At 45.3% G+C, this 27,289-nt stretch overlaps 1 protein-coding gene across 2 annotated transcripts in view; it reads right to left on the reverse strand.

Annotated features, from left to right (window-relative positions):
* Nucleotides 1–385: 385 nt before the first annotated feature.
* Nucleotides 386–27,289, reverse strand: part of AEBP1 (AE binding protein 1) — a 243,616-nt gene continuing 216,712 nt past the window's right edge. For both annotated transcript variants that reach the window (XM_086943442.1, XM_086943443.1), the window contains one exon: nt 386–2,971. In XM_086943442.1, coding sequence (XP_086799568.1) covers nt 2,415–2,971 — 557 coding nt within the window. In that variant the 3' untranslated portion in view covers nt 386–2,414. The remainder of the gene's footprint in view (nt 2,972–27,289) is intronic.

Genomic DNA, 27,289 nt, shown 5'->3' on the forward strand with positions numbered 1-27,289 from the left:
TTGAAATGGAAATGAGCATACATTTTGCATTTCTGTTCATTAATTCTGAATTCAGAAATGTGCTTCTCTAAAGTATATTTTGATTCTGAATGTAACAAAATTATTCAGTTTCTGGATCTTAATGCATTTAACCACCTTCACTGCGTATCCTTAAGTTTATTATAGACACTGATCTTAATCCTATGACCCCAAAAGAGGACTGCGGTCTCACCTTTCCAGACTGTTCTAATGAATCACAGAAGTAGTTAGCCTCATAGCAATACTCATGAACCCGTCCTGTAATTGTCTTTTTGTTGTATATTCATATATCAAACTAAACTTTTGGTGTGCTTTTGAAGGAAATTCAGCAATATCCTCCCACATTCGTCAATAAAAAGACATCTACTTTTTTTAATACTTTTTATTGCAGTTTCAGGTACACAGTGGTGGTCACATGTTGAATTGGAGCGACACATTAGAAAGAGGACATTATCAAAGCCTAGAGCTGGGAGAGGATGGGGCTGCACTTTGCTGACCTACCAGCAGCCAGCTGTATTAGCATTCTCTTGAGACATAGAAAGGGCAAGGATTTGTCTCAGGTGGCAGCTATGTGAAGTTGTCTCCCTCAATGCAACAGAATGTCCAAAATAGGTTTGCTCACTAAATTTGCGAAAAACTGCAAAGTACTGTGAAGATTTTTTTTTAACTCTGTAAAATTATCAAGAAATGGAGACGTACAACAGGAACAATGGTGGTGTATAGAAAAAGAGGGGGAAGAATATAGCAGAGAGTAAAGGTGCAATTACAGCGAAATAGAAAAGAAAGGAGGGGTATGGGGCAGAAAGAGTAAGAGGAAGGGGAGAGAAAAGGTAAGAGGGTGAAAGTGAGTTAGGAGGTGAAGCAGTGAAACATTAAGGGAGGTTAAATGGATTGGAAAAAAGAGCTATAGATGGCACAAAGGCAGTGAGGTGAATAGGTGTAAATTGTAAGACAAAGAGAGGGTTAAGGCAGTAACAAGATATTAAGACCGCGGAGGGATCCCAACAGACTGTGAGAAAGTGATAGAACAAAAGAGGTAGGTTGTAGAAGAGACGAGAAGAAAGGGAGCATTGAAAGGGTGATGGAAAAGTAGGAGGCAGAAGGGGAAGACAAAAGAAATAGGGGAATATAATCAAACATATTCGAGGAGAAACAACGATGGGTGTAAAACCCTTAGTTTTAAATTACACAAATGTTAGACCTTGTAATTATTCGCCAGCTTCAGAAAATACAACAATTCTGCTGGAGTGAAAATTAAATTGCACATTTCTACAGTTTGCACAGGTATGTCATTTGTCTAAAATTCATACAGGCCAGAGACCTTTACATAATCATTCAAACTATCAGGAAGCAAAAACGTGGATGCACTAGTGAGTCAATTGAAAGGCACTATACAGGACTTGGAACAGCTAGAATGCAAGTCATTTAAAATGCACGATAACTTGCTCCATTACAGAATTACTGCCATGGCTTTAATGCTTGGACCATCCCTGGACTTTGGTTTAAGCATAAGAGGGACATGCGCACCACTCCCAAAAGACTACTCTAAAGGCTCAAAATGTTCCTTTCATTACTACTGGTGTACTCTTCGCTACAAACACATGAAAAATCTACTCTTGCAGAGGAGGGGCTAACGTATACATCTTTTCTACCTCGTTCCATGGTTGTTAGACCTATTGCAACAAGCTCCAGCCCTACCTGATTTGGAAAGTAAACATAACACCTGTTGACATCAAAGACTTTTAGAGAATTTCATTCCACAGGCCAATTACATCAAGTAGTTTAATGCCCTAGAATTTCTGCAAAATGATGCACTAACAGTCTGGAATTATGTCTAATTGTAGGCGGAAATCAGGCATTCACTGGTAGAGGCCAGATAGTGCACTGGCATCCTGTGTATGAAAACTTCCCCTGCGCCGCCTTGATTGCTCCAAAGCACCAGTATATCATACACTCCAAGAACCAAACTCCAAGCAGAATACCTGGAAATGAAGGGGATGGTCTCAGAATACTGAGAGCATGAATTACAAGAAGGAGACCAAAAGATGGGAGACATTCTAGGACTCTCGTTGCTCACTTGGGTCAACCTCCATTGCCAGTGAAAGCATTCATAACAATATGTCTGTAACCTGATCATTAAACTGAGTGGAATTTGTGGAGTTCCCTGGAAACACTAGTAGGATAGATGCATGGGGCTGCCCTTTCCCATCTCACTGAGGAATGGCTATGATTTCAAATTGCCATGCAGATGTTGGAAAAAAGAACCACTGTCCTCTCCACAACCCTTGACTTATAAGAAGACAGTGTGCTGGGCCTGCTCTATGACAGAGACGCTGATGTAGTTTCTAGCCACCTGTGAAAAAACAGCACCAGTTTTGGTGCGGATAGAAGGCGCTTTAGAAGTCTCCAAAGTTTATGGTATAGGTTTCGGCTGTAGTCAGTGGTGGGGCAGTGCTGCTCACGCTGTCCCAGTACTCTACTTCTTCCTCAACAAGCTCAGTGACTATTTCTGTGTATACCTCAGTCTCAGTCTCCCAGGTCACAAATGCCTCATCCGTGGGTGGTTCAGTGCTGTGCACTGGCGGTGCCATGGTGGTGGTGGTGGTGGTGGATGTAGTTGTGGGAATAGTTGATGGTACCATGGTGGTGCTGCTTGTATTCAGTTTACGCCTCATCATCCGCTCCCGCCACTGCCTACGTCGCAGTATCTGTTCCCGAGTCAAGGTCCCACTTGCAGGTCTCCTAGGGATCAGCCGTATTGGCCTATTGCCATTGAGTGCCATGATCTCGCGAATCCGTTTCCAATTGGAACGTGAGAGAATGAAATTACATTGTGTGGCACCAATTTCGTAACCCACAGTACATGTCTTGGAACTGGGTGTATAGTCTTCTGCCCGAGCTGTAACACGGTATTCACCAGGGTTCAGGATGCGCCAGTAATCCCCTCCAATGTCTATAAGAAAAGGGGCAACATTGGTGAATAAAAGCTTATCAGGCAAAAATGTCAAAGAAAACACAAAATAGATACAAACACAAAAGGCATATGCTCAAACCAGACTGAAAAAACCACAAATCAGTACAAAACAGATTAAACCATGCAAAATAAATTTAACAAAACAAAGTGCGTCGGGCGTGGCCAACTACAGAGGAAAATGGCTGCACACTAGCGCGGCTCCTGCAACCTGCACCCGCAACTCCCAAAAACCCCAGCACACAATCTGACTACATGGTTCTGACATAGTGCCCCTCCACATCTGGCGACCTCTGCGGACCCGAGTTGGGAAACCCAGAACTGCACCTACATGGGCCAGGCTGTCTACAGAACGGGGCCTGGCCACGGGGGTGGCTGTGCTCACACCCAGTGGGTGGTGCTGATATACGGCTGCTAGCGGCGTTATGCTCCACACCTCCACATCGACGAAACCCAGGCATGGCAAAGGAGACATGAAGCACCAATGGAGGAGACGAAGGGCAGTGCACAGGCCTGGACCAGTGATCGGCTATCCAGAGGGCTTTCGAAAGATTGTGGAGAGGAGCAAAGGAAGGTCCCACATATTAGAACAGGCCTCATTCAGTCCACTGATTATTATTTTAACGAAAATGTTGGGTGAGTCACCTTCCCGCAGACACTCTGGGAAGCTTTCAAAACTGTACTCAAGGGCCAGACAATTTTGCTTATGGCGAGTCATAAAAAAGAAAAAAGGACAGAACTGGAGAGGGATATATTGGACTGGGAATGAAGTTTGGTACGCATTCACAACAGCTCAGCCAAACACGCCCTAAACATAAAACGCCAAGAGTATAATAACTTAGTCACAGAGGCGGTCAAACACTTAGTGACCCAACACAAGATATACAAACGGGGGGACAGGGCAGGGAAACTACTGGCCTGGCTTGATAAGGGCGGAACGCTGGGTCACCACATTAAAGACCGATATTGAAGAACTAAGGAGAGACCCGCAGGCGAATGCGGAGACCTTCGCATCTCATTTTGAACAACTGTACTCTCCAATGCCTCCGGCCACGGCTGACGAATCAAGTGACATGTTGGCAGACCTGCTGGTCCTGACCCTTTCTTCAGACGATCGACTAACACTGGAGACAGAGCCCACTGAAGACGAAATAATGTTCGCAATCCATAGTAATCAATCTGGGAAGGTGATGGGGCCAAACGGCCTCCTGATAGAATTCTTTAAACTCAGCCACCCAAAACAAACCACATCTGTGTCAGATGTATCTCGAAAGCCTGCAAAGAGGTATGTATTGCCAGAAGATCAATGGGTATCATCTATAGTGGTAATACATAAGATGGGTAAGCCGGAGGAGAACTGTAGCTCTTACCGTCTCTTCTCCCTACTCAATGCTGAGGGGAAAATCCTGGCAAAACTACTGGCGAGCCGTCTGCTGCAGTTTGTCACCAAATTGGTCCACCCTGACCAACCTGCGTCACCTCCATAGAGTATTAGGGAGAATGGACATGTTCAAGCAGGATGCAGTAATACTGTCCCTAAACACCGGTATGGTCTTCAACACCATTGCAAGGCCCTATTTGTTAGTAGAAGTATGGGAAGGGGTCCCAGTAAGGTGAAAATAATAACCAAAAATGTATAAACAATCAAGTAGACATAGCTTCAGGCCACACTGTTTTATTCACAATGTGGTGATATCTTGTATATATTCCACAAATTCACATTCATTAGTCAATGACTATTTACAGTGCCCCAGAGGTTGGGAGAAGGGAAAGGGGGTGTGGTTGTGTGGGTATTGAGTGAAGGAAAAAGGGTTTTTGGTGACAGTAAAATCGACGAATAAGACTTATTCAACAAAGTTACATATTAATGTACACAAAACCAGACCAATAGGTTCATATGTGTTATTTTACAGACATCATACTCCAAATGTACAGCAAATGAGAACAATGGGGTGTGGAGTTGACAGCAAAGAACAATATGTTGTCGACGTTTCGACCCTCGTACTCGCAGATATAAGTATTAATCTTGCTGTGGGGTCTTCCTCAGGACTGGGGAGTGGGGGACACGTGACCTATTTGGTGTACAAATATACATGTGTTATCGCAATGGGAGAGAATTTCACCATCAATTACTCAAAATAGCAAAGCACACCTGCCATTTCATGGGAATGACTGATAGTTAACAGAGAGTTTCCCGCCAAGTGGGATCAACTTATGCAAAAGTTAAGTCGCCTAGAGCGCTAATAGTGCATCCAATTAATGTATTTTTAATTAATCCTAAATCAATATCATGGTAGAGAGAAGGAGCAGTCTGAAAATAGGTCAATCCACATAGGGGCAGACCATCCGCTAAGACATGAGAGCTACTGGTGAATTAAGCACACCTACTAACAATACCGGACTGGTTGTACAGGTCGGGAGTGTTGAATAATCACATACCTAATTGGTGCTTTTTAAATACTGTAGTTAAATTGAGTCAAAACAGGGGAGGTTGAGACTTACCACATCAGTGGTGAGCACCGGACCCGTTGCGTGGAGGGTTCAGGGTATGTATATACAATGAAGCTGTAATTCAAATGTACAGTTCTTATAGTTCTGAGAGTGCTTAATTTATTAAATAAGAGACTAGCTACATAGTAAAAACTCACCGAGATCTCACTCGGAAGCGCCGTGTATATTGATTTTAAAGGGTCCGATATGGCGTCAATCGGGCGGTAGCTCTAAATAAATGAAGAGCGAAGGCAGGCGTTAAAGACTGATTAAAACGCTGAACAAGTTAGAGCCATGCGCGGAATGGCAAGGGATGAACTTACCCGACAGCCGTGATCAGATAACGTCCGGCGTGGGGTAGCATTCACTAGCGCTGTGGCTGTGTGTTGGTTGAAGGGCTGAGGCAAGGGAAAAGAGGTTACAAAGGCGTTAATAGTCGGGTAGTGGGAGGCGGGCTCGGAGCGTACACTAGGGTTCAGAGGGATGCTGGTGCTTACCGATCGTGGAATGAATCCGGAGCCGATCACTGCTCGCAAATGCAATGGCGAAGCAGAGTTCCGCTTACTCAAATATCACCTTGGCAACAAGTCACATGATTGTGTGACACAGTGAAAAGACTAACTAAGTTGCTAGATAAGATGGGGCCAGGCATTTGGTAAAAATACGAGACGCACTAAATATAGCGACTTCTAAGGATTCCAAATATTTACAAATGCCGTATGGAACAATCACGTTTGAGTGCACATTGTTATTAAAGCTGGGCCGATAAAGGTGCCAAGCAATACGTGTGGATGCAGTTACAAATCAATTTTGATACAATAACGGAGCCAATTCGGGTACATTGTTTTACCGCCTCAATGTCAGTAGACAGGCCAAAACACCTCCCACTGTCACAGGGATTAAACCGGGTTAGTAATGACTATGGTCGCCCGTAGAGCATCACATCTACAGGTCCGCATTGGCTGTTACATGAAAATGCATAGTGGATACTATCTTTAAAGAAACCGGAAAAACTGTCATAACTCTGGGACCCATCAAATTGACATAGTGCTACAATCAATGGCGTACCTCACACACGCGGGTATAGGCCACTTTAGGTCATACTGCGACAGAAATTAACCTTTACATCAATAGTAGTGTATGAAGTGACAGGGTCACAGGGTGAGTGGTTAGGTTGATTACTCATTATAGACTGTCGGAAATCAAACTTGCTGCAACATTGTGGAAAAGGCGTACCTCGCACATGCGGGTAAAGGCCATATACACTCTGTTACTGAACTTAATACAACATTATAATTCTGGCGTATTTCCTATATGTGGGTGAAGGCCGTATGCATTCGCCTTGAACCACCCACCAGGGTAGAGTGGCCAGTTGGGAGAGTGGACTATCATGCCCGTTATTTCATATGTGTGGGTACAGGTCGTAAGTAGTCGCATTGAACCAACCATCAGGGTAGAGTCGCCAGTTGGGAGAATGAACTGTCATGCTCGTTGAGCCCAGATTCAATCGAGTTGAAGGTGAATATCCACTTTAGCTCCCGGGTGTTTAGGATGCTGGAGATATTCCCACCCCGGGGGCCCAGTGTGGCTTTCTCGATGACTACCCATTTTAGGCTTTCTGGTGCATGGCCTGCTGAGGAGAAGTGGTCGACTAGTGGTGCCCCCTGTGTCCTGCATCGGATTCTACTCATATGCTGGAGTATCCTTGCTTTAACTTTCTGTTGGGTCTGGCCAATATAGATCAATTGACACGGGCACAAGATGGCGTAAATAACGTTTTCAGAGTTGCAGTTGGTGTGTGACTTGATAGTGATTTTGTGTTGTCCGTGTGAAAATTCCTTTGTTTGAATTGTGCTGGCACAAGCTTTGCAGCAACCACACATGAAATGGCCCACAATCGGAGGTAGATTCCACAGAGTTGAGATGGTTGGATCCTCCGGTGTTTTTTGAAAGGAGCGTACCACGTGATCTTTGATGCTTCTCGCTTTTTTGAACGCATGTAATGGCAGGTCAATTTGTTGGATATCATCAGAGATAAGTGCCCAATGGCGGTTTATTATCTTTTTTATTTTGTTGCTTGCCGTGTTGAATGTGGTGACACAGACAATTTTTTGTTCGGATAGATCTTTGTCAATTTTTGGGACCAAGAGTTCTTCTCGGGGATAAAACCAAGCTCTTTTCCGTGCGCGCTTAATCAGTTGTTTGGGGTAACCTCTGGATAAGAGTCTCTGTTTGAGTTCTTCAGATTCGATGAAATAGTGGTCTTTATTAGAGCAATTCCGACGGATACGCAAGAATTGCCCGAAGGGCAGGTTGTCTCGGAGGGCACGTGGATGGTGACTCTCGTAGTGCAGAAGTGAATTTCTTTCAGCCGGTTTTCGATACAATGTGGTAAGTAGTTGACCTGAGTTCTCATAAATAGTGAGATCCAAGAAATTGATCCGATGGTTGTCTGATTGGATCGTATTTCATCATTGTTCAAATTGTGTTTTGAAATGTTCACAACCGGACTGTCCAACCCAGGGGGTGCTCCTCCCAAGAGTCTCAGCCGAGGGTGGGTTTCGGACATTGTACCGGTCTCTGAGTTTGTGGTATGTGTTACCATCTGTAAGTTTTGTTGCGGGTGACACGTTCCCCGTGTTGTGGTTCCGGCTGAAAGTGTACCTGCTTCTGAGGTTGGCCACGTCCTCCATTCCAATTGCCGGTGTTGTGTTGAGATCCACGTTGTTGGCCGCGAGGCCAAGTGTTGCCTCTGCCTCGGGGTGGGCGCCATGTGCCCTGGCGTTGCCCTAAAAAAGGGTTGTTTTGGAATTGTTGGTTGTAACCAAAATCAGGATAATTCTGCTGGTAGTTGGGACCCGATTGGTCTTGCTCACCCTCTGAGCTATAGGAAGAATCAGAGAAAGTATAATAGTTGTTGCGTCTGCCTCTCGATGTTCCTCGCCCACGGTTGGTAAATCTTCCCTGATTGTCTTGACGATAATAATCTTCTTGTAGATAAGGGTACGTTTTCTTCTTATCGTACAGTCTAATGTCGCGTGCCAATTTTTCGAGTTTACGATTTTGAGTGGTCAAGTCAAAATCCTTGAGTGTGGCCTCAAGGTTGGTGATAGTTTCTTTGGCGCTGGCAAAGTGGGCGAGGAACATCGAGAGGCAGATGCAACAACTATTATACTTTCTCTGATTCTTCCTATAGCTCAGAGGGTGAGCAAGACCAATCGGGTCCCAACTACCAGCAGAATTATCCTGATTTTGGTTACAACCAACAATTCCAAAACAACCCTTTTTTAGGGCAACGCCAGGGCACATGGCGCCCACCCCGAGGCAGAGGCAACACTTGGCCTCGCGGCCAACAACGTGGATCTCAACACAACACCGGCAATTGGAATGGAGGACGTGGCCAACCTCAGAAGCAGGTACACTTTCAGCCGGAACCACAACACGGGGAACGTGTCACCCGCAACAAAACTTACAGATGGTAACACATACCACAAACTCAGAGACCGGTACAATGTCCGAAACCCACCCTCGGCTGAGACTCTTGGGAGGAGCACCCCCTGGGTTGGACAGTCCGGTTGTGAACATTTCAAAACACAATTTGAACAATGATGAAATACGATCCAATCAGACAACCATCGGATCAATTTCTTGGATCTCACTATTTATGAGAACTCAGGTCAACTACTTACCACATTGTATCGAAAACCGGCTGAAAGAAATTCACTTCTGCACTACGAGAGTCACCATCCACGTGCCCTCCGAGACAACCTGCCCTTCGGGCAATTCTTGCGTATCCGTCGGAATTGCTCTAATAAAGACCACTATTTCATCGAATCTGAAGAACTCAAACAGAGACTCTTATCCAGAGGTTACCCCAAACAACTGATTAAGCGCGCACGGAAAAGAGCTTGGTTTTATCCCCGAGAAGAACTCTTGGTCCCAAAAATTGACAAAGATCTATCCGAACAAAAAATTGTCTGTGTCACCACATTCAACACGGCAAGCAACAAAATAAAAAAGATAATAAACCGCCATTGGGCACTTATCTCTGATGATATCCAACAAATTGACCTGCCATTACATGCGTTCAAAAAAGCGAGAAGCATCAAAGATCACGTGGTACGCTCCTTTCAAAAAACACCGGAGGATCCAACCATCTCAACTCTGTGGAATCTACCTCCGATTGTGGGCCATTTCATGTGTGGTTGCTGCAAAGCTTGTGCCAGCACAATTCAAACAAAGGAATTTTCACACGGACAACACAAAATCACTATCAAGTCACACACCAACTGCAACTCTGAAAACGTTATTTACGCCATCTTGTGCCCGTGTCAATTGATCTATATTGGCCAGACCCAACAGAAAGTTAAAGCAAGGATACTCCAGCATATGAGTAGAATCCGATGCAGGACACAGGGGGCACCACTAGTCGACCACTTCTCCTCAGCAGGCCATGCACCAGAAAGCCTAAAATGGGTAGTCATCGAGAAAGCCACACTGGGCCCCCGGGGTGGGAATATCTCCAGCATCCTAAACACCCGGGAGCTAAAGTGGATATTCACCTTCAACTCGATTGAATCTGGGCTCAACGAGCATGACAGTTCATTCTCCCAACTGGCGACTCTACCCTGATGGTTGGTTCAATGCGACTACTTACGACCTGTACCCACACATATGAAATAACGGGCATGATAGTCCACTCTCCCAACTGGCCACTCTACCCTGGTGGGTGGTTCAAGGCGAATGCATACGGCCTTCACCCACATATAGGAAATACGCCAGAATTATAATGTTGTATTAAGTTCAGTAACAGAGTGTATATGGCCTTTACCCGCATGTGCGAGGTACGCCTTTTCCACAATGTTGCAGCAAGTTTGATTTCCGACAGTCTATAATGAGTAATCAACCTAACCACTCACCCTGTGACCCTGTCACTTCATACACTACTATTGATGTAAAGGTTAATTTCTGTCGCAGTATGACCTAAAGTGGCCTATACCCGCGTGTGTGAGGTACGCCATTGATTGTAGCACTATGTCAATTTGATGGGTCCCAGAGTTATGACAGTTTTTCCGGTTTCTTTAAAGATAGTATCCACTATGCATTTTCATGTAACAGCCAATGCGGACCTGTAGATGTGATGCTCTACGGGCGACCATAGTCATTACTAACCCGGTTTAATCCCTGTGACAGTGGGAGGTGTTTTGGCCTGTCTACTGACATTGAGGCGGTAAAACAATGTACCCGAATTGGCTCCGTTATTGTATCAAAATTGATTTGTAACTGCATCCACACGTATTGCTTGGCACCTTTATCGGCCCAGCTTTAATAACAATGTGCACTCAAACGTGATTGTTCCATACGGCATTTGTAAATATTTGGAATCCTTAGAAGTCGCTATATTTAGTGCGTCTCGTATTTTTACCAAATGCCTGGCCCCATCTTATCTAGCAACTTAGTTAGTCTTTTCACTGTGTCACACAATCATGTGACTTGTTGCCAAGGTGATATTTGAGTAAGCGGAACTCTGCTTCGCCATTGCATTTGCGAGCAGTGATCGGCTCCGGATTCATTCCACGATCGGTAAGCACCAGCATCCCTCTGAACCCTAGTGTACGCTCCGAGCCCGCCTCCCACTACCCGACTATTAACGCCTTTGTAACCTCTTTTCCCTTGCCTCAGCCCTTCAACCAACACACAGCCACAGCGCTAGTGAATGCTACCCCACGCCGGACGTTATCTGATGACGGCTGTCGGGTAAGTTCATCCCTTGCCATTCCGCGCATGGCTCTAACTTGTTCAGCGTTTTAATCAGTCTTTAACGCCTGCCTTCGCTCTTCATTTATTTAGAGCTACCGCCCGATTGACGCCATATCGGACCCTTTAAAATCAATATACACGGCGCTTCCGAGTGAGATCCCGGTGAGTTTTTACTATGTAGCTAGTCTCTTATTTAATAAATTAAGCACTCTCAGAACTATAAGAACTGTACATTTGAATTACAGCTTCATTGTATATACATACCCTGAACCCTCCACGCAACGGGTCCGGTGCTCACCACTGATGTGGTAAGTCTCAACCTCCCCTGTTTTGACTCAATTTAACTACAGTATTTAAAAAGCACCAATTAGGTATGTGATTATTCCAACACTCCCGACCTGTACAACCAGTCCGGTATTGTTAGTAGGTGTGCTTAATTCGCCAGTAGCTCTTATGTCTTCGCGGATGGTCTGCCCCTATGTGGATTGACCTATTTTCAGACTGCTCCTTCTCTCTACCATGATATTGATTTAGGATTAATTAAAAATACATTAATTGGATGCACTATTAGCGCTCTAGGCGACTTAACTTTTGCATAAGTTGATCCCACTTGGCGGGAAACTCTCTGTTAACTATCAGTCATTCCCATGAAATGGCAGGTGTGCTTTGCTACTTTTTAGTAATTGATGGTGAAATTCTCTCCCATTGCGATAACACATGTATATTTGTACACCAAATAGGTCACGTGTCCCCCACTCCCCAGTCCTGAGGAAGACCCCACAGCAAGATTAATACTTATATCTGCGAGTACGAGGGTCGAAACGTCGACAACATATTGTTCTTTGCTGTCAACTCCACACCCCATTGTTCTCATTTGCTGTACATTTGGAGTATGATGTCTGTAAAATAACACATATGAACCTATTGGTCTGGTTTTGTGTACATTAATATGTAACTTTGTTGAATAAGTCTTATTCGTCGATTTTACTGTCACCAAAAACCCTTTTTCCTTCACTCAATACCCACACAACCACACCCCCTTTCCCTTCTCCCAACCTCTGGGGCACTGTAAATAGTCATTGACTAATGAATGTGAATTTGTGGAATATATACAAGATATCACCACATTGTGAATAAAACAGTGTGGCCTGAAGCTATGTCTACTTGATTGTTTATACATTTTTGGTTATTATTTTCACCTTACTGGGACCCCTTCCCATACTTCAATTGACAACCCAGGTCCCCGTAACTTTGTCTGGGTATAACCCCCCCTACCTATAGCCTATTTGTTAGTAGTCCTGGAACGCATGGGATTTAGCCTGAGGTTATTGGCATGTATCAAACTCTTCTACGCAGAGCCACTGCTGCAGGTAGTGGAAAAACGCCATACCTCGTGGGCGTTTTCTCTTAGGCGAGGGACACGGCACAGCTAGCTGCTCCTTGTGACCATTTATATTTGCTCTGGTACTAGAGCCTCTGGCGACCTGGATAAGAGAGGACCTACTAATCCAGGGTCTCCGATGGGCTGCAGGGTAGGAAGATCGGATCTCCTTCAATGCAGACCATTTACTTCTACATGTAGCATCGCCGCAATCCTCCATAAATAAAAAACTCCAGATTTGCACTAATTTTGGTAAATATTCAGGGTATACCATCAACTGGTCTAAGTCAACGATATTCATATTGCATGGTCCTGCTCTACTTCTCCCACCAAACTGAGAGCCGGCGATAAGGATGAAAGTTTTTTTTTACTTAGGAATCTGTTAAAGCAGACCTTGACCTTTTCGACACACACAATCTGCAGGGCCCATTGACTTGCAAACTGACGTGCAACACTGGAGATGACTATCACTGTCCTTACTCGGCCATGCGGCTCTCTTCAAAATTATGGCATTGCCACGTTTCGTCTATGTTTCAAGGTCCCAGACACATATTTCAACATGATAGAGGGTGAGATTAGGGCTTTGCTTTGGGATTGGCGGCCCGCGCATTATGACACAAAGTTACCAGGGGGTGGTATGACTGCGGAATTGCTTTACCCAATATTCTTGCATATGATTGAGCAGCTCAGCTGTCAGTTACAAACCAATGAGCACACCGACCACATGACGAACCAATGTATCAGATGGCTCATGGGTACCGAGGGCTACAGAAGAGCCCTATACACCCTCCCTAGGTGTCAACACCTCACAGGCACAGCAGCCTAAACGGTTGTCATGTGGCATCGAGTGACTATGACTTGGCTGGCACACTAAAGTGATGCAGGCTGCCCGCCGTGGGAGGCAGAGAGGTTGGGAAGACTTAGCTCCTGCTCGGGATTTGATAAATGGGACGCCATAGGGATCTTGAAAGTAGGTGCCCTGTGGGCTAGGAGGAAATAATTCCATTTGCGGATTTACAGAAGTGTACAAAATGTCTACTTTCGAAACATTTAGATACTTACAAATATGGCATGCCCCTATGGCTGTCATCCCACCGAATGGAGACCTACCGGATGCCTCCCAACTCAAAGAAAGACTTCTGACGGACTATATGGACCGAAAGGCAATCTCCATGACATATCAAGAGATAATTAATAACCTCCATGACCCCATTCTGCGCGTGCGCGAACTATGGCAGACAGACCGTGGGACCTTACAAGACGAGGACTGTCAGGAAGTGCTTTCCTCCTCACGGGATGTAGCCATGACATCACGACTTAAGCTCATCCAGCTCAGGGTACTTCATAGATCCTATTTTTCCTGTGGTGCTCTAGTAAAAATTGAATGGAAGGAGGAGGCTGGGTGTGGATGGCTCTGTGGGCAAGGAGGTACTTTTTTCATATATTGTGGGACTGTTCATCCATCAAGCCCTATTGGAGGACTGTAGTGTCTCAGATGTGGGAAGTGCATCATCCTATGCACAAACTAAGTCACCTCAATATGTGGGAGGCAACAGACTTGAATCGTATGGAGCAGCTGTAGGTCACCTTGGGACTGACAATAGCGAAACAAAACATCACCAGGAGATGGGGAGCGGAGGAGCTGACACGAAAGGGGAATGGGAACGGGACATGAACTGGTGTATGATCATATAAAAAGTTGTCTATGAAAGCAAGGGGTGCCCCTGGATTTGGGACCGAGTGTGAGGCAAATGGAATGCACACAGATAGAACATATGTGTCTCACCCTCCAGTCGGCCGGGAAGGGTCGACTGGGAAGGGAACACTTTGAAGGAACAGGGCGAAGAATTGTGATGGGTCACTGATGGTGTACAATGCAAACTGTAACAGTAAATCTTAACCAGATTATTTGCGATACATGAGGTCATATTTAACTCCTGCTGTATGACTAAGTCTATTCTGGGCGTGAGCATTCTTGCCCTAACAGGGTCTTTGAATACCTCACCTGTGTGCTTTAACATGCCCTTGAGCATTGGTAAAGTGTGAGTTGATCTTTGGGAATGGGTGTCTCAAAGAGGAAATCCTCTTCTAAAGGTTCTTTATAAAGTTCTACCCCGTGATATTAACTGCTCTGTTAATAAGCTGAACGTATCCAATGTTATCATCAGGAGGGTCTAGAGGGATGCAGGTCAGGGTCATTATCTGTATCTGGTTCTTATGATAATCTTCCCAAGAGTCAGTGTTTTGTGGTATGTCCTGATCACGTGGTACATCTTGGTCTACATCCTCATCCCCATCCTCATATTCTTCATCCTGTGTGTCAGGAGAAAGTGGGTGTTGTGGTGAATTTGATGGTGAGATAATCAAATTAGGATTAGGAGGAGGAGAAAGAGAAGGAGGTGGAATGTGAGGGGGAGAAGGGTTAGTACCGATGCCCTTTTTAGGTCTCGCCTAGCAGCACGCATGCGCTGCTTGGAAAAAGACCTTTAGCCATTGATGCAGCTTTTGCCCTAAAAACGTGAACTCGTTCCATTGCCTTCAATGGCAACGCGTGCACGTCTGGCGATTCCCTTTTGGGAGCGAGCTTGACACCATATGTTTGTAATTAACTTGCAAACACATGGTGCCCCTGGCTCGCTCCCGCAAGGGAACCGCTTTGTGTGCTCTCGCACTCCCCCCACCCCTCCCACTTGTAGCACGAGGCGCGCTCTTGTTGCGGTAGTGAGGAGTTCCTTCCTCTCAAAGTGCCTTTCATGGAGATAGACTCATTGTGCGAGAAAGGATCTGTTTTTGTGCAGTACAAACCTCTACTAGATTTACATTCTGTGAAATCAGATCACGCCTTTGTAGGCTAGAAACCGTCTCTATCCGTGCAAACTTGCAGATACATTTTCAGCACATGGCGATTGTGCCTTTCTGTGCTACAGAGAAAATCGTGCTCAATGGAACACAAAGAAAGAAGCTCTCCAAAAACGGAAATTGGACTGGTGGTATGAAGAAAAGTTGCATGAAGATGGAATACTGGGTTGTTCTCGAGGTTTAAATGCATTTCCTTCTGACATAAATAAGTTTCATTGGCTAAGAAGGGACTTATCGTTAACATTGCTCGCTTTACACCGCATGAAAGAATTAATAACGTCCTCTTCGGGCTTTTTGAATGCACTCTTATGAGGTATCTGTACATCTGCTCTCAGAATAGATTACATAGAAAAAATCTGTGGGAAACAGCAGGGCTGTTTTAACAGAGACTAAAGATCATTAAGGAAAGGGTAAGATTTGCGCCATTGGCCATATTACATGTTTTGGAGCACATGCAAACAGCTTCACATACTATGGCAGGTTAATTGCATATCATATTAAGTAGCATTTTCATATAAACAGACTGATGTTGAAATGATCCGAACATGGTTAAACCTTTAATGAAGTACATTTCAACAACCATTTTTGAAATGTAGTTCATTGATTACTGTGTTTCTTGAAAAGGTTCAGACGTGTTCAAGGCATTTTGAATATCCATCCAGAAGGACGAGGAAATTCATAATTTTGTATGCTACCAAGTAAGTTTTCCAAGCTCGGATACCTTTAATTCACTCTCTTGTGATTAGTGCTGACCAAGAAATTGCAATACATTAGGTGTTTACTCACGGTTTCCTTAGCCACAGGTCTCCGGCTCGCTAGCATGCCCAGCAGCGGTAACAGATAAGGCATCCCTTGCCTACCCCTTTCTCTGCTTCGGATTCCTTCATGAAAACGGGGCCACCGGCCTGCATTAAGTGCATTCTTTTTCATTGTTTCCTTGCCCCCATTCTTAGCGTTTTGAATAACTCAAGGAGGATGGTGTAACATCCCTTGTTTTCCTTCCTTCGCGTGCTGCAAGGCTTTCCACTTCAGTTTACGGCTTCCTCCTATCTGTTTCATTGATTGACAGCCTTTCGCTCTATTTCCTGATGTTCCTTCAAGTACACTATTTTTAACAAGAAGTTCTAAGCATTGTTAAATGGCATCATACACACATTGGCATCACAAACATAGGCAGAGTTCACTGTCTCAAATTTTTGAGCTATTGGCTTCATCAATTATTTTTTAAAATGCTTTGGAGCATCAGCGTGTATTTCTCCATGAACACACAGACCTCCAGAATGACTGCTATTCAAAGGATGTGCATGGGGGCAAGGGAGCAATGGGGGTACTCGAAGCTCGGCCCAGGGGAGGAAAATAATAAATGAAAAAAGGAAAGCTAGCGGAAACTAAATTCTAGCTCTCTCCAGGTGCTGCTTTCCCTTGTCAAACCACCTGTGTGTTCCATGTTGCTCACAAGCTTGTGAGCAACATGGAACACACACAGGTGGTTTGACAAGGGGAAGCAGCACCTGGAGAGAGCTAGAATACGCGTTTAGTGTCTTGGAGTCACTGAAAGAAAATTAAAATAAGCATTGGCATAGCCAATAAGTCTCGTCTTTGGGACCTGCTGCATAACTGCATACTTATAAGGTCCCAAAGGCGAGACCTATTGGCTATGCCAATGCTTGTTCTTAAGAGGTAAAGGACAGTCCTCTGTGAGGTCCAGCTTCTGTTTTTTAGGAAGAGTGGCCTGAATGTGTTCTGTTTTAGGATTAATAACAAGTCTTTTTTGTTTTGGATCCAAAGGTGGTTCATTGGACCAAGGCTCTTTGGGTGGAGTGTCCTTTTCTTTGTGTGCTGGTTTTGATGCCAAAAGTTTCGGCTCTGGCGCCTTTGGTGTTGGGGTTTTAGCCTGCAAGTCTTTATGTTTGGTAGGTTTCGGCTCCGATCCTTTCGGTGTGGAGGATTTTGGCTCTGAACCTGTAGGTGTGAAGAATTGTGGCTCCGATCCTGTAGATGTGGAGGATTTCGGCTCCGAACCTGTAGGTTTGGAAGTGTCGAAGGTGTCTTTGTTCCCAGTGGTGTGGTGACCGATAGATGCTTGGACTTATGTTTCGTTGCCGAAGGTGTTGATTCAGCCCAGAATGGGGCCGGCTCGAGCCCCGAGCCGGAAGCTTTTCTTTGTTTCTTAGCCGGGCTGGTGTGCGGGGCATCAGAAACTTTGTGTCAGTGACGACCTGAGTCCGGAGGCGAATGTGGTCCCGGAGCCTTTGTTTTATGTTGACTGGGCACAGGGGGATCAGAACTCACGGTACTCTGACCCGGAGTGATGTACTCTTCTTATTCCATGTCGGAGTCTGCTTCGGACATGGAGACTTGCTCTTCTTCCTCAGCTCCTTCGACTGGATGTTGGATATCTGGATCTTCTCCGCAGATGTCCAGTACGGAGCCGCTGTGGTGTTGCATCCCGTGGCATGGAGCCCGACGATCACAAATTGTTTTCTTCGATCGGAACGATTGACACACTTCAGAATCCTTTTAGTTGTGTTCATTGATAAGCAGAGGTTGCAGGCCTTGTGCAAATCAGTGCGTGGAAACTTAGCACGACACCCGGGACATAGTTTAAATGGAGCCCGTTCCATCGACTGCTAGCGCGGTTGGCACGGGTAGGCCCAATGGCCCGCCTCAAGTATCTCGATCGAAGGTTTTGTCAGTCGAAACGATGCGCGTCGAATGGGGAACCGCGATCGAAGACAATGTTATCGACGGTAGAGGATTGCGCGTCGAAGAAGTTCCAAAACGATATCGAACCGGAGCGCAGCAATACACATCCGAACCCGATGGCGGAAAAAAACTATCTAAGGATGGAGCTGATGCCCATGCACACTATCACCGAAGGGAGGAGTCACCTACCTCGTGACTACAAAGACTTCTTCGAACAAAAACAAAATGCAAACATCCAGACCCAACACTAGATGGCGATCTATGCTAAAGCATATGATTCTACAGCTCTATATACCAAGAACAGATGCATACTGGGTAAGTAGCATTTTCCTTGTCTGGATTCTTTTTTGGTTTCACCTGGGCTTGTGGGATAGGTATGTATTGAGAAATATCCGAAGACTTTTTTCGGATGACAATCCTCTAATAATAGAGTGTCAGGTAGCTGCTGCAAATGGGCAGCTTCAAACATGGAGCTTTGGCAAGGGGTTGCTCTTCCATATAGAACATATGAAGGGATAGCTGACAGATTGTATGGATTAAAATAGAGAATTAGAAGGTAGACCCTTAGTTTAAACCTTCATAGCTAGAGGACATAGGCTGACTAAGTCAGAGAACAGTATAATGAGCTTTGGGACGTAGAAGCTCTGCATGTTAAGGGGATAGCAGAAGGTCAGGAGATTCAGGGGATCGTTCAAGGGATCGCTGTGTTTAAAGCTAGCATTAACAGTTGTATATAGAAAGAAATCGCAGAGTAGTATCAATTCAGGTGGGCTATTGTTCACACCGCATAGCATTGTATGCGGAAGATCTATTGCTCTTCCTTAGGGACACAATAGAGGACCTGAGAGGCGCCAGGACGATGCTAGCAGAGTTTGGGGCCCCAATGGGTTAAATGCTGACAAAAATCCAGCCTATTTCCAACAGAAGCAAACTGGGGCTTTGCCCTGTTACACTGGGAACCATGCTGCCTATCATACCTAGAATTTAGGATCTACCGCAAGCAGATGGACTTCCTGGAAGATAATGTGGAACTAAGCATAAAATTGCCGAGAGCGACCATGGAGTTCTGGAAAACACTCCCCCTATCGGTTGTAGGCATAGTTGATTGCTTAAAAATGTAGCACTGCCATGGCTGCTGTACTGTTTTTCTGTTTTGCCACTGTTAATCCCCAGGTCATGGTTCCAAGAGCTTGACTCTTTAACCCTTGGGTTCCTATGGGGGCAACGGCGCAGACGAGTTGTGCTGACTACATTAGAATGCCCGGTGACTGACGGGGGCCAGCGGTACCTGAGTTTGAAACATACTACCTGTCTGCACAACTACAGGGGTTCACGCAGTGGATAGCCGGCAGACAGACTCTAGGCTGAGCGTTTGGAACTTTCGTCCCAATGCTAGATAGATGGGTGGGAGTATTATTAAAAGCAGGGCACCACACTGAGGATGATTACAGGGAATTTCAGGTCCTATGCTGCTACTGGACTCGCTGTCTGCAAAAACCAGAAACTTCCCCATTCACCTGACTAGTCCATCACAATACTCAGCACGCTGCCACACTGTGGGAATTGTGGAGGTATATCGGAGTGGGCAACTGCCAGGGCAGAGCGAGTAGAAGATCTTTTCCGAAACGGAGAGCTCCTCCCATTGGAGGACTTCAGGGCTGAATTTGACCTCCCACAAGCTCAGTTCCTGCTTCACAGGGCGGTGACGACAGCATTCTGCAAACACTGGAAAACGAGTATGACAGAGCCACAACCTCATAAGCACTGCCAATACATAGTGACATCTTCAGGAGCCTATAGGGCAGTAAAAGCTCTGTATCGAGCAATACGGGGCGACATGCTTCTACCATTGAGCACTCTAGGTAAAAAATGGGAGGTAGACCTGGAGATTCCAATCCCAGAGGAGAATCAGATAGCAATACCCAACAGGGTACCCAAGGTATCCCACACTGCCTGATTTAAATTGATAAATGTTTTATTCGCCATAGGGCCTACCTCACTCCAGATAGTATTAATAGATACTTCTTAGGGAATGGTGCTGCTTGCCCACAGTGTGGAGAGGTTCGTGCAGATCTCATGCAAATGCTTTAGCACAATCCCAACCTGCGAAATTATTGCAACAAAGTTCCGATTGTCACTGTGAGTGACACGGAGAAGGGGGCTACCTGTTCACAGGGCCATTGCTTGCTGTGTTGGTTTCCTCATACATCTAAGACAAAAGTCACAAGCAAGTTCCAAGATCTGGCATTTATATTGGCAAGGTGGGAAATTACCAGGCATTGGAAATCCCCAAGAGGTCCCCATGTAACCACTTGGAGGAAGGAGCTATAGAAATGGGCTGGATATGATGGAAAGGTTCTACTGTGCAATGCTTGGATGGCCATAGGCATGATCAACACAGCCAGTGCTTGGGAAGCGTTGGTGGAATGCTTAAAAACCCAGACTCCCAATCACGGGACCAGTCTCAGGGATGTTCCCTCGCTATGATTTTCCCATAACCAAATGCACAACGGAGCAGAATGAGTGTGTCTGTTAGATCCCTCAGCTTGGTGTCCCCTTTCCCTCAGCACCACTAGACAAAGGAAAACACTCTACAGGACATTTGCAACGGCTGGAGTGACTTTGGTGGTGTAAGCCTACTTTACCAACACCAGATAAAGAACCAGGGCACAACTGAGGAGTGGGGGGAGAGGGACAGGGAAGTAGTTTGGTAATTGGGAAATGTGTTAAATGAGATTTTCTGAAATGTACCACGCCGTACGAGTCAAGGATTGACTACTGTTGTACATTGCTGTGCGATGTACATTATCCATTTTGAAAACCTCAATAAAATCTGTTAAAAAAAAAATAGAGACTCCTAAGGCTATGAACCTGTTTGACGCAGAGAAAACCTTCAAAAACGGATAGCATGGAATCATCACTGGGCTTTGGGCTAGGTCCAGGTTTTATCACAGCTATCCAGACACAATATCACAAACTCACTGCCATTGCAAATAATGGGGAGGGAATCTGACAAGATTCAGATTATCAGATCAGGTGTTTTAGCTGAATATCTGGACCTTGCGGTTTTGTCCTTTATATTAATATCAAAGAACTACCAGTTCTGTTTGAAGCCACTGGCGTAGTACCATCTTACACCAGTGTGGGGGCCGCCAATGATGAAGCATGACGCAAAAAGTTGTGGGTGAGGTGACCTGTTAAATTTCTATTATTGAGCCTATAGGTAAGGAGAATTTGAACATTTATGGAAGCAATCCAGCCATTTAAGTGTTAATTACCCAAGCACCTTGTGTGTGTATAGCTGTTTGATAGGACGACATGCTTGAGTTAGTTTTCTTTTGTCTCTCCTATGGTGTATTTATGCATACACCGTGGTTCTCCGAAAACGTCTGTGTTTTCTGTTGATCGGAACATTGAAATATGCACCCCCCAGATCTATTGAACTAAAGAAATCCCCTTTTTAGGTCTCGCCAATCAATGCGCATGCGCATTGAGCAGAGCGAGACTATAGCGACTTAAACAGCCTTTACCCAACTAGTATCCCAACTGGCGATTTGGTGCTGTGCCCGTGCGCTTTTAGGTCAATGCGCAAGCGCAGTGACCTAAAATGCGCGTGCACAGCACTAAAACGCCATCTGTTCCCCAGCAGCACTCCTCCCACTCCTTTGAAGTGAAGCTTAGCTTCACTTCAAAGGCCCCTGCTGCTTCACACCCTCATCGCCGCTCGGCACCCTCCCCTGCCTGCCGTGTCGCATTTCTGCTCCCCCTCCCCTTCTCTGCCTTACCTCCGTCTTGTTTTTTTTTTTTTTTACCCGCTCCTCCCCCTCCCCTGCCCGGGACTCTCTTGTATACTTGGGTTAGTGTTTCTTAAAAGATGCTCAGTATGACAGGTTTCCCTCCCCTTTTTATAGTTTTTGGCTCCAACATTTGCATTGTTAATTTACCATAACATGAACACCAACATAGCACAGGAATTGCAAGATGGCATTAAATGTACTTGCATGTTTCTATAACCATGAGTACAAATATGACCGACAGACCAATCTAGATGCAACTTTAATCAATGAGTGTACACATACAAGCAGACTTTTTCAACTTCAGTTCAGTCTCGCTCAAGCCACTTCACCGGGGCACCCATTCGTCTGACGATGCTTCCTCTACCCCCGCCCCCGCCCCCAACCGCCATCGACCAACCCGCCCCATCTCATGTGTTCATTCACTCCTAGCAAGCTGCTCGGCAGCCCCCCACTTGAAGAAAATTCCTCAAAAAGGACATTTATATTCCAGGTTTGCAGTGTATTTATGTGCATAAGCGCAAGTACCCCCACCTTGAGACGACTCTGAGGGGCCTAATTAATTTGTGCGCACATATCTCCTACCGACTGCCTACGGTGCATGATTGAGAATTGCAGTTACAGGGGCCAGTAAACAACATGCACGTTAGCTAGCAGATTATAGCTGTAGTTCTGCATATATTTCAGGCCCTGGACATGGGCCGTATTCTAGTAATGCTCTTTACTTTTATTGGAAGGTTGGGATGTGGAAGTGAGGTGCTCTGACAGGCGTCTTTCCTGAACTACAGGGAACTCCTACCCATCACAACACAACTTTTGCTGACTCTTTAAGTCCAGGCTCAGGCAACCGGGACGGGATCATTACCTACGAGCATCTGGGTTGAATTACCTTAGCTCACTACGACCTGGCTCAACTATTTCATTATTCATAGGCTCTGCTAAAGACATTTAACAATTTCTGAGAGGAATTGCAAGATGGCATTAAATGCACTTGCATGTTTCTATAACCAGGAGTACAAATATGACCGACAGACCAATCTAGACGCAACTTTAATCAATGAGTGTACACATACAAGCAGACTTTTTCAACTTCAGTTCAGTCTCGCTTAAGCCACCTCACCGGGGCACCCATTCATCTGACGATGCTTCCTCTACCCCCGCCCCCGCCCCCAACCGCCACTCGACCGACCCGCCCCATCTCTCATGTGTTCATTCACTCCTAACAAGCTGCTCGGCAGCCCCCACTTGAAGAAAATTCCTCAAAAAGGACATTTATATTCCAGGTTTGCCGCTGGGGTTGCAGAATTAATTACATATTTTTCATAACTAGGGAAGCTAGAGAGGCTGTCAGAAAAGTATGCTAAAGGCTGCACTTTCAACCCTATGTATTTATGTGCATAAGCGCAAGTACCTCCACCTTGAGATGACTCTGAGGGGCCTAATTAATTTGTGCGCACATATCTCCTACCGACTGCCTACAGCGCATGATTGAGACTTGCAGTTACAGGGGCCAGTAAACAAGCCATTTCTGCTCCCCCCTCCCCTTCTCTGCCTTCCCTCCGTCTTGTTTTTTGTTTACCCGCTCCTCCCCCTCCCCTGCCCGGGACTCTCTTGTATACTTGGGTTAGTGTTTCTTAAAAGATGCTCAGTATGACAGGTTTCCCTCCCCTTTTTATAGTTTTTGGCTCCAGCATTTGCATTGTGAATTTACCACAATATGAACACCAACATAGCACAGGAATTGCAAGATGGCATTAAATGTACTTGCATGTTTCTATAACCATGAGTACAAATATGACCGACAGACAAATCTAGATGCAACTTTAATCAATGAGTGTACACATACAAGCAGACTTTTTCAACTTCAGTTCAGTCTCGCTTAAGCCACTTCACCGGGGCACCCATTCGTCTGACGATGCTTCCTCTACCCCCGCCCCCAACCGCCACTCGACCGACCCGCCCCATCTCTCATGTGTTCATTCACTCCTAACAAGCTGCTCGGCAGCCCCCACTTGAAGAAAATTCCTCAAAATGGACATTTATATTCCAGGTTTGCCGTGTATTTATGTGCATAAGCGCAAGTACCCCCACCTTGAGACGACTCTGAGGGGCCTAATTAATTTGTGCGCACATATCTCCTACCGACTGCCTACGGCGCATGATTGAGACTTGCAGTTACAGGGGCCAGTAAACAACATGCACGTTGGCTAGCAGATTATTGCTGTAGTTCTGCATATATTTCAGGCCCAGGACATAGGCCGTATTCTAGTAATGCTCTTTACTTTTATTGGAAGGTTGGGGTGTGGAGGTGAGGTGCTCTGACAGGCGTCTTTCCTGAACTACAGGGAACTCATACCCACATCCACCACATCCACCACCACCACATCCACCACCACCGCATCCACCACCACCACCGCATCCACCACCACCACCACACCCACCACCACTGCATCCACCACCACATCCACCACCCTATCCACCACCACCACCGCATCCACCACCACCACCGCATCCACCACCACCGCATCCACCATCACCACATCCACCGCATCCAACACCACTTCATCCACCGCATCCACCATCACATCCACCATCACCACCACATCCACCACCCCCACCATATCCACCATCACCTCCACATCCACCATGACATCCACCACCACCACATCCACCACCACCGCATCCACCACCACCGCATCCACCACCACATCCACCACCACTGCATCCACCACCACCGCATCCACCACCACCACAACCACCACCACCACCACACCCACCACCACTACATCCACCACCACCCCATCCACCACTACCACCACCACCGCATCCTCCACCGCATCCACCACATCCACCGCATCCACCACCACATCCACCATTACCACCACATCCACCATCACATCCACCATCACATCCACCACCACCACCACATCCACCACCAGATCCACCATCACCTCCACATCCACCATGACATCCACCACCACATCCACCACCACATCCACCACCACATCCACCATCACATCCACCACCACCACCACCACCACCGCATCCACCATCACCACCGCATCCACCATCACCACATCCACCATCACCACATCCACTGAACATAATCTTCACAAAAGGTATTTACAAACGTTTAAGCTATTGCCATTATAAATTACAATAACTTTTATTTAAGTATTAATTATTTACAAAATTAAAAGCCATTGTTATTTGTAATATCAATACATCTAAGTCACGTAAATACAACACACATTGCATTACAAATGCTATAGGTGTCACATTTGCAAAAGTTAAAACTATTGACGTTGTAACTGACAAAGCTATTAATTTTGCTACTTTCAAAATCAACACATGAATAAAAAAAGTGTCATTTACAATACCAATAGCTCAAACTTTCCTAATGCGAGACCTATTGCATTTCCAATGCTTGTTTGATAAATGGAAGAATCTCCTGAAGTGTATTCGTACGGAAACTATGCTTGTTTATATATGAATTTAATTCCCTTAGATTAAAAATTGGACCCAGCTCTCCAGATTTAATTAAAATTAGAAAGAATCTTGTTTTATATATGTATTAAGGTTTTGGCAAATTTCACCTCAATTCATTATTTGAGCGACAGTGGACCCGTGTTACTGTTCACACAGAGGTGTAATTCAGAGTGTGGGCATGTGGACGCTATGAGGTGGGTAGAGCCATCCTCCTGCTTCCTGAAGGTTCTGTATGCTAATAAGATGGCTGTACTGTGTCCATTGGCTCCCTTGTGTCATAGATGTAATGTTTGCACCTCCGCTGTAACTGCTTTAAAAATCTCAAAAAAAAGTTTTTAAAAAAGTATTGAAATAATCTTGAATAAAATCCCTCAATTTTCTCATCCAATGGTACCCTTTCGATGGCTTTCGTCTCCATCAGTTTCCGTATTTCCTCTCTTGACTCCTTCAATTGTCTGTGCCTTTCTTTTATTGGTTGAACAGATAAGGCTCCTTCAGAAACTTCAAAGCATGACCATGGTTTACAATTTCGAAAAACCCATCTGCAAAACTTCACTTGCTGCCAAGCTTCCAATTAATAACGCATTCTTCCTCCCTCAGTCAGCTGTAGAGGAGTGGCAATCTCTACCACCAAGTCATGCTCTCCCTCCTTTCCCCTCAAACTTTGAGGGATAACTAATTTTGCATACTCTAGTCTGTTCTGTCGGTATCCTTGTCCTCTCTGTTGTCCTTGTTGTCGCACTCCCTGGCCATAAGTTCCATATTGAACCTACAACCCATACTGCCTGTAGGGTCGAAAAAATGCTTCTCGCTGTCCTTGACCTTGTTTCTTAAACTGCCTTCTAAAACCTCTTTAAGGCTGCTTATTCTGCAACATTCTTAGAGAATGAGCCGTCTCTGTGTCTGTCTTTATTGTCAAAGCTTCATCCACCTTCTTTCCACACACATTATTGCTGTCAAATAGCATGTCCATCACTGTCGACTGAACCCTACATACTCATAACTGTTGCATTTCCAATTTGCCTGAATGTGCAGCATCCATTGCTGCATCAATAAGAGAATATGCGTGTTCTCCATCCCTTAATACAGCCTTAACCCTTTCTCTGTTTCAAAAGGGTTCCTGCAGAATCCCCAGTCACTATATATTTCTTAAAATTATTGCTAGATTCACTGAGATAGTAGCTGGGTTCTGCATTACTGTTAGAGGTTCCTCTAGAAAATGTTCTAGCACAGGAACAGACCAAGTGCTCCACTGAGATTATCTTTGAAGTCAAATAGAAAATACGACTTTTCAATTGCTGTCATTGGTAAACTGAAGCACTCGGATACCTTCTCTATTAGCGAATGGAATCTACTAATATCATTATGTGGTGAACTCCTACGTGCTGACTCCTGGATTGCATCCTTCTCTATAATGAACTGGCTCCATTCCGAATCCTTATTAGGAGATCCTGCAGGTTTTCCGCATCTGAATCAACATCATCAGCAGCACTATCAACATCTGAATCTGAAGACTTTGCTTCGACTTCCACTACACTCAGCTCCACAGATACATTTCCATATGCCTCCACTCGCTGAACCTCTAACAGCATCACTGCCCTGTGCCTTAGATTGCGGTGGTGTCGACTTTGGCAGTTGTGGCGTTTTGACCAACTCTGTCTGCCGATCATCCTTCGACGGTCTTCTGTAGATAACATCAATCATATCCTGCATAGAAGGCAACAACTGCATTGGCACCTTCACCCTCCCTTCACAAGAATGTTCTTTCCTTCCTCCTTTTGACTCTTGCCTCTCTAACCATATTGTTCTGCTAACTCCTCC

Source organism: Lissotriton vulgaris, chromosome 11 (assembly GCF_964263255.1).
Source record: "Lissotriton vulgaris chromosome 11, aLisVul1.2, whole genome shotgun sequence".
Lineage (NCBI taxonomy): Eukaryota > Metazoa > Chordata > Amphibia > Caudata > Salamandridae > Lissotriton > Lissotriton vulgaris.